The following is a 7,876-nucleotide window of genomic DNA, read 5'->3' as shown; positions in this document are numbered from 1 at the left end:
TAAACGTGACTGCTGAAATTGAGCACGAGGACTGGCGTTGCTTATACTGCTCAGTCGTCCCCAATACGTCCCTGTTGAATATAAGCACTAACGAGGCTAGTGGCGGCCCCCCGCCTTCTGGAAAGGCCAACGAAGGGCAGATAACTCATGATCAACATTGCCGCACCTCAAAGACCTCTAAGCGTGGTCATACAGGGGGTAAAGCACGTCGTCTCCAGGCTGAGGCCAAATTACTAGAAGAAGAACAAGAACTGCTGCAGCAAAAGGAAGCACTACTCGACAAACGTAGAAATCTCCTGCAACAAACAGAAGCAGAAGAAGATTCCGACCCGGATGAGGAGCTAAATGTGACCGCTGTACAAAAGTGGCTAAATGCAACTGTGATCACTCTACCCAATTCTGCGCCTTTCAAAACTCCGATGTCAAACCAGCAGCTCCCCAGCGGGCTACAAGTGAGCTCCCCCACAAAGTGTCAAAGAAGGGACAATTCGTACAGCGACGATATTCAGCGTAATATGGAGTTTCTGATGCAAAAGCTCTCTACTCTTGAGCAACAATTGAAAACTCGAGCCGCGCCCGTAGGCAGCCCCACCTGGTTCCCTAACCTGACGCCGGATGGTGCTTCATTACCTAAACAATCTTCGACAGCAAGGCCTGTTGTACAATCACAACAACATCCCTGCCTTACAAATAACCAGCTGGCTGCACGCAAGGGTCTATGTAAGGAGCTTCCCAAATTCGACGGTAAGCCGGAGGAATGGTCTCTATTTGTAGCTACCTACCAGCAAACGACTGAACTGTGTGGGTTTTCAGAAGGGGAGAATTTAATTCGCTTACGCCAAGCGTTAGAGGGGCCGGCACGCAATGCGTTCGTACGTAACCTTCTCCTTCACGCCTCTTGTGTTCCTCAAATAATAGAAAGACTTCAAATGAAGTTCGGTCGACCCGGACTTATTATTAACGTTCTCCTAGGTCGAATCAGGGATATACCAGCAGTCAAGGAAAACCGCCTTGAGACTCTTGTAGATTTGGCACTGGAAGTGCAAAATGTTTGCGCTACGATGAAAGCCTCAAACATGTTGTGCCACCTAAACAATCCCGAACTGGAACAGGAGTTGGTAGGCAAACTACCAGGCTTGCTCGCTGCATTCTGGGGCATGCACAAGTTGCAGCTACCTACGTGCAACCTCGAAAGCTTTGGAAACTGGCTCTTTCAGCTCGCGCAGGGAGCGAACTGCGTAATAGTGCCATTTAACATAACCAAGGGCCACACCAAGCGTGGATATCTCAACGCGCACACGAATGACCCCAAACCAAAGGCTAAAGCGTGCTTAATATGCCTCGGAAATTGTACCTCTGCCGACAGATGCGTTGAGTTTCGGGAAATGAGCAGGGCGGAACGCTGGAGTTTAGTTCGGAGGCAAAAACTTTGTCGACGCTGCTTGAAAAGGCATAATAAATACCCATGTTCATCTACTACTGCCTGCAATGTAGATGGTTGCAACCTCACCCATCACCCACTTCTGCATAAATAATCTACTATAGCCCTGGACAAAAACCTGCGTAACCCTTCAGTTAATGCACATAGCAGCGATGCTGATTCAATCCTCTTTCGTGTCTTACTGGTTACACTTTATGGTAACAATACGAAACTGGAAACATACGCCTTTTTCGATGACGGTTCCTCGCTAACGCTAATTGATGCCGAGCTGCAAAAGAGTTTGCATGTAGACGGGACCTCACACCCACTTTGCCTTAAATGGACGGCTGATGCACGCCGATACGAAGATGAGTCTCGTGTGTTTGATTTAGAAATTTCGGCTGTTAGTTCCAACAAGCGTTTTGTTCTAAAAGATGTGCGAACAGTTCGCAGCCTTGAACTGCCGATGCAGACTGTTGATGTCAATAAGCTCCAAGACAAGTATGCATATCTAAAAGGCATCCCGTTGTCATCGTACGCTAATGCCGTACCAAGGCTCTTAATAGGACTGAATAATAGTCGGCTTAGCCAAGGTCTAAAAATAAGGGAAGGGTCAACAGATGAACCAATAGCCGAAAAAACTCGACTAGGGTGGACATTGAAAGGAGCCATAGCAACAAATGAAACACAATGCCAATTTGGCTACCACACATTCCATGCCTGCGACTGTGAAAACGCTGACAACGCTGAGTTATTGCAAATCGTTAAAAATCATATCTGCCTCGAAAACGTGGACGTCTCTAATAAATCAGAAGCTTTATCATCTGCCGAGGACAAATACGCGCTCGAACAGCTCAAAACCAACACGAAACGCGTAGATGGTCGCTACGAAACTGGTCTGCTCTGGAAGTGCGGTACTACTTCGTATCCTGACAGCCTACCGATGGCACTTCGACGAGCCAAATGCCTGCAAGCAAAACTGCAAAGGAATCCTGTACTGGCCGAAACACTCTCAGCTAAAGTAACTACATACGTAGATAAAGGGTACGCGAAGCAGCTTCCGATTGCATCATTGTCGAAAGGTAAGGCTTGGTATCTACCAATATTTCCTGTATATAACGCAAACAAATCGGGGAAGGTGCGAATAGTCTGGGATGCAGCTGCCAAAGCGAATACCATATCTCTTAACTCTATGTTGCTCAAGGGACCCGATCAACTAACATGTCTGGTGTCGGTCCTTCGAAGATTTCGGCAACGCGCAGTGGCGGTGAGCGGTGATATCGAAGAAATGTTTCACCAGATTCAAATACGTTCTCAAGACCAAGACTACCAACGCTTTCTTTGGCTCGACCCTGGCGCTGCCGAACCATCGGTGTTCGTTATGACGGTAATGACCTTTGGCGCCACCTGTTCGCCCAGTAGTGCGCAGTATGTTAAAAATTTAAACGCAGACGAGTATCGCAACCTCTACCCTCGGGCCGTCGATTGCATTGTCAACAACCATTATGTCGATGATATGCTGGACAGCGTGGATTCAGAATCAGAGGCAATTCAGTTGGCTAAGGAAGTAAGTCTTATTCATGCACAAGGCGGGTTTAATATTAGGAGTTGGCGGTCAAACTCCGAAGAGGTTCTAAAAGCGTTGAAAACCGCTGCCACCGACTCTGAGATCAATTTCAATACCAGTGCTGAAATACCTGCAGAAAAAATCCTAGGTCTTTGGTGGAACGCTGGGGATGATTGTTTTACTTTCCGGGTGGCTCACCGCCATCAGAGTTCGGGACTACTAAAGGCAGATCATCACCCTACCAAAAGGGAGGTGCTGAGAGTAGTTATGAGTGTGTTTGATCCCCTAGGAATGCTGGGTTTTTTTTGTAATATACGCTAAGGTTGTTTTGCAGGATATATGGCGCTCTGGGTGTCAATGGGATGACAAAATTCGAGACGACCAGCGCTGCAGCTGGTTAAAATGGATTGAACAAATTAGTAAAATTGAAAAATTACAGATCCCACGCTGTTACTTCAAGAATCTTAGCCCTGAATCCGAGTTGGAGCTACACGTGTTTGTTGACGCCAGTGAGAATGCATTCGCAGCGGTGTGCTATCTGCGCCACACTTTATACGGTGAAGTCCAGTGTATATTAATAGGTAGCAAAGCGAAGGTGGCGCCGTTAAAAATGCTCTCTATCCCTCGACTTGAGCTGCAGGCAGCAGTTATAGGAGCAAGGCTGGCCGCTAGTGTAATTAGGTCACATACATTGCATATCAAAAGAAGTACCTTCTGGACAGACTCTCACACATTACTTTCGTGGATCCGTTCCGATCACAGGCGCTACTCACAGTTCGTGGCCTTCCGGGTAAGTGAGATACTGTAGCTAACCGAAACAGACAGCTGGCGATGGGTTCCTTCAGCGGAGAACGTGGCCGATGATGCGACTAAGTGGCAGACAGCTCCCGTTATTTCAAACGAAACTCGCTGGTTTAACGGTCCGGAATTCTTAAAATGTAACCCGCAACACTGGCCAAGCAACATCCCAATCGCAGATACAACTCAAGAAGAGCTCAGAGCGAAATATGTCGGTTTTCACGACCGAGCACAACTGGACGACAGACCATTGGTGATACATGTACGTTTTTCAAGATGGACGCGCTTATTACGCACAACCGCAACCGTTCTATTAGTAGCCCGTACGTGGAAATCATATCGACGAGGGGATCCAGCAGTAAACCTATTAGAAAGAACGATTTAAAGCACGCCGAAACCCTTCTGTGGAAGGAGGCCCAACACGACGCATATTCCGACGAAATCTCTCTACTTGCTAATGGAAAGCCAATCGACCGGACAAGCACTATCTATAAGCTGTCACCGTATATCGACGATAAATCGTTGCTTAGACTAGAAGGAAGAGTAAAGATAGCTGGGCGGCAAGACCCCATCATTCTACCGAGGAATCATAACATCACTAAACTAATAGTCTCCGATTATCACATCAGATACCGACATGCCAACTCTGAGACAGTCGTTAATGAAGTACGCCAAGTATTTTGGATCCCCAGACTTCGCGTTTTAGTTAACATAATACGCAGAGAATGCCAAATTTGTCTTAACAACAGGGCCACACCACAGCCACCGAAAATGAGCCCTCTTCCCATGGCTAGAGTGACACCCTTCAATCGCCTATTCTCTTATGTAGGCGTCGATTACTTCGGTCCAATATCAGTGGCGGTACGACGGAGCACAGAGAAGAGGTATGGCGTGCTTCTAACGTGTTTAACGACTAGAGCCGTGCACATAGAGATAGCACATTTACTTACGTCAGATTCATGCATCATAGCTATCCGGAGCTTCATGGCAAGGCGTGGTACCCCCTCGAGTTCTGGAGTGACAACGCCACTAACTTCAAGGCGGCGCAGAATGAACTGTCAACCGCTTTCAGTGCCATGGACAGACATAAAATGGTGAGCAACTTTACGAGTTCTGTCACAACTTGGAGGTTTATACCGCCAGCATCGCCGCATATGGGTGGAGCCTGGGAACGCCTAGTAAGATCCGTAAAAAACACTCTTTCTAAGATACTGCCATCTTTACGTCCTTCTGATGAACAACTCCGTGGGGCGCTGATGGAAGTCGAAACAATTGTCAATTCGCGCCCTCTAACATACATACCTCTGGGTCATGAAGACGACGAAGCTCTCACTCCCAACCATTTTTTGTTAGGCAGCTCAAGTGGAATGAAGCCCTTAGTAGAATTTTCGAACGACCCCGCACATATGCGCAGAGGCTGGAGGTATGCACAACAAGTGGCAGACATGTTCTGGGGCCGTTGGTTACGTGAGTATTTGCCGATGATCACGCGGCGCACAAAGTGGTTCGAGAGAGTTAAACCTATCGAGGAGGGAGATGTCGTGTACATAGTCGGTCCAAATGGACCCAGAAATTGCTGGCCAAAGGGAAGAGTGCTCTCAGTCAAGAAAAGCCCTGATGGACAGGTAAGAAGTGCGAGAGTTAAAACATGCGCCGGTATCTACGAGCGGCCGGCGACGAAACTCGCCGTACTTTCTATAAATGTATCAGGAGGAGAGGTAGATCTTGAAGATATACCGGGGGGGAGTGTTACGAAAGATACGGCAGCACCATAGTCTACACACACATATGTACGCGTAGCTGTCAACGTTCACTTTCGACGTTTTTCTTTCTTCTTCGTTTGTTATCATCCTTAACTAAAACTTCCTTTTTACATTGGCTGCCATCGAGACAACGTGTTCTGGAAACTTAATCCTAGGAAATCACCAAGAATACCAAAGTAAGAACCATTGGTACATTTATATTGAATTCTTTGTAACTATTGTTGTTTGAATAAATAGATATTTTAAACGCCGCATAATAAATTGCATGTTGTAGAAAATTTGGGCCAGGTGGTTGCTAGGATTCGCAACAACTGGCATATGCTGATGACATTGATATCATCGGCCTAAACACCCGCGCTGTTAGTTCTGCTTACTTCAAACTGGAAAAAGAAGCGGTAAAGATGGGTTTGATGGTGAATGAGGACAAAACGAAGTACCTGCTGTCATCCAGCAAAGAGTCAGCGCATACGCGCCTTGGCAACCACGCTACTGTTGGCAGCCATAATTTCGAAATAGTAAAAGACTAGCAACAACATCAGCACTGAAATCCAGCGAAGAATCAATCTTGCCAATAAATGCTACTTTGGACTAGGTAGGCAATTGAAAAGTAAAGTCCTCTCTCGGCGAACGAAAATCATACTCTACAAGTCACTTATCGTACCCGTCCTGCTATATGGGGCAGAAGCATGGACCATGACAACAGCAGATGAAGCGGCTTTGGGAGTGTTCGAGAGAAAAGTTCTTCGAAAGATTTATGGACCTCTACGCGTTGGCGACGACGAGTACCGAAGAAGATTTAATGATGAGCTGTACGAAGACATCAACATAGTCTAGCGAATTAAAACACAGCGGCTGCGCTGGCTAGGCCATGTTATGCGAATGAATGATGATGCTCCGGCCAAGAAAGTGTTTCTATCGGAACCCGCCTATGGAAGCAGAGGTAGAGGGCCCCACTCCGTTGGAAGGACCAGGTGGAAAGCGATTTAAACTCCCTTGGTGTGACCAATTGGCGCCGGTTGGCGGAACGAAGGAGCGACTGGCGCGTCTTGTTGGACGGCCATAACCGTTTGGACGGTTAAGCGCCAATTAAGTAAGTAAGGTGGTTGTTGTAAGGACAGTTCTCTCTCTTACTAGAGTAAGCCACATTCGCGGGGAATTATGTAATGGAACTGCCATGATTTGTCCTGTCGGGTTTCTCGTCCCTGGTTTTCCTTCGCCTTGGGTGTCTTCTTTTGGACTTCTTGAGGGGAGCATCGTTCGTATCAACCGGTTCTCTCCTATCGCTAGCCACTTGTGGTGTGATAACACATAGTGTGGGTGCGTTTTGCCTAAACGGGTCGGTCAAAACGATGTGACTCCCTCCGCAGGATACTGTAGCTTCCATGCCCCTAGCGTGTCCAGGCTGATGATGTTGTCATCAATGGCTCCAGGCAAGGCGTACTTCCGTCCGTATGACGTTGAAGGTTTGACTGCTAGTACCGTCGGCCATGGTTATTTCGAGAGCTGTGGCTATCCTTTCTCCGCCTCCTGAGTTCAACATGCGTTCTGCTACGACAGTTGATACGAAACTTCGCGAGGCCCCGGTATCGATGATGGCTTCAGCTGGTTGTCCGCCAATTTGGATTAGGGCGTAGAGACGAACATGCTACTGACGCATGGTTAATGTTAATTCAGCGCTGGTTTCTGTGGGTTCACCGCGCCTTGTCCTTGTTGAACCCCTTTCTCGTTTCCAGCCCGTCGACGGCAGCATTCTATTGTCCCGTTGGCGTGCCTGCTGGAGTGCTCGCTTACGTTGATGTTATTATGCTTTTGTATTGGCTAACGGTCCACCCGGTACCGTTAACGCGTGGTTATGGGACGGGTTAGTGGCGCGCCTATGCTGGCGTTCGTCGCTGCCGTGGTTAGGTATTCGGCCGCTGAGAACGCGCAATTATTGGTAACGCTGCTCCTGTGTGACGGTCGTGATTAGTATGTTGTCGTTGATGGACGCTTGGTCAGAATAGGTATGCGGCCACTGAGGACGCTCGCTGATGGCGCTCGGTTGCCGTAGGCAATAGCGTTACGCTGGCTGTCGCGATTAGTATTTCGTCACTGAGGACGCTCGATGATGATGGGTATGCGGCCACTGGGGCGCTAGTTGGCGACGCGTTGACTCTGGCGTTGCGGTTAATATGTGGTCACTGAGGACGCTTGGACTAAAAAGAAATGCAGTCACTGACTACTGGGGCGCTTTTTGACAACGCATTGACGCTGGCGTCGCAGTTAGTGTGTGGTCACTGAGGACGCTTGAAATAAATAGATATGCAGTCACCGAGGACGCGCGTTGAT

General features: G+C 48.0%; 1 protein-coding gene across 1 annotated transcript; it reads left to right on the top strand.

Annotated features, from left to right (window-relative positions):
- Positions 1-1,543: 1,543 nt before the first annotated feature.
- LOC137240870 (uncharacterized) lies at positions 1,544-6,288 on the top strand. The gene is made up of 2 exons (XM_067767781.1): positions 1,544-5,724; positions 5,786-6,288. The coding sequence occupies exon 1, from the start codon at positions 1,887-1,889 to the stop codon at positions 3,306-3,308; it is 1,422 nt and encodes a 473-aa protein (XP_067623882.1). The 5' UTR covers positions 1,544-1,886; the 3' UTR covers positions 3,309-5,724; positions 5,786-6,288.
- The last annotated feature ends 1,588 nt before the right edge of the window (positions 6,289-7,876 follow it).

Source organism: Eurosta solidaginis, chromosome 2 (assembly GCF_040869045.1).
Source record: "Eurosta solidaginis isolate ZX-2024a chromosome 2, ASM4086904v1, whole genome shotgun sequence".
NCBI lineage: Eukaryota > Metazoa > Arthropoda > Insecta > Diptera > Tephritidae > Eurosta > Eurosta solidaginis.
This window is presented reverse-complemented; position numbering and strand designations above follow the sequence as displayed.

What these genes read in the sequence shown, in the direction of transcription:
- LOC137240870 (XM_067767781.1), top strand. Translation starts at nt 1,887, where the DNA reads ATGCAGACTGTTGATGTCAATAAGCTCCAAGACAAGTATGCATATCTA.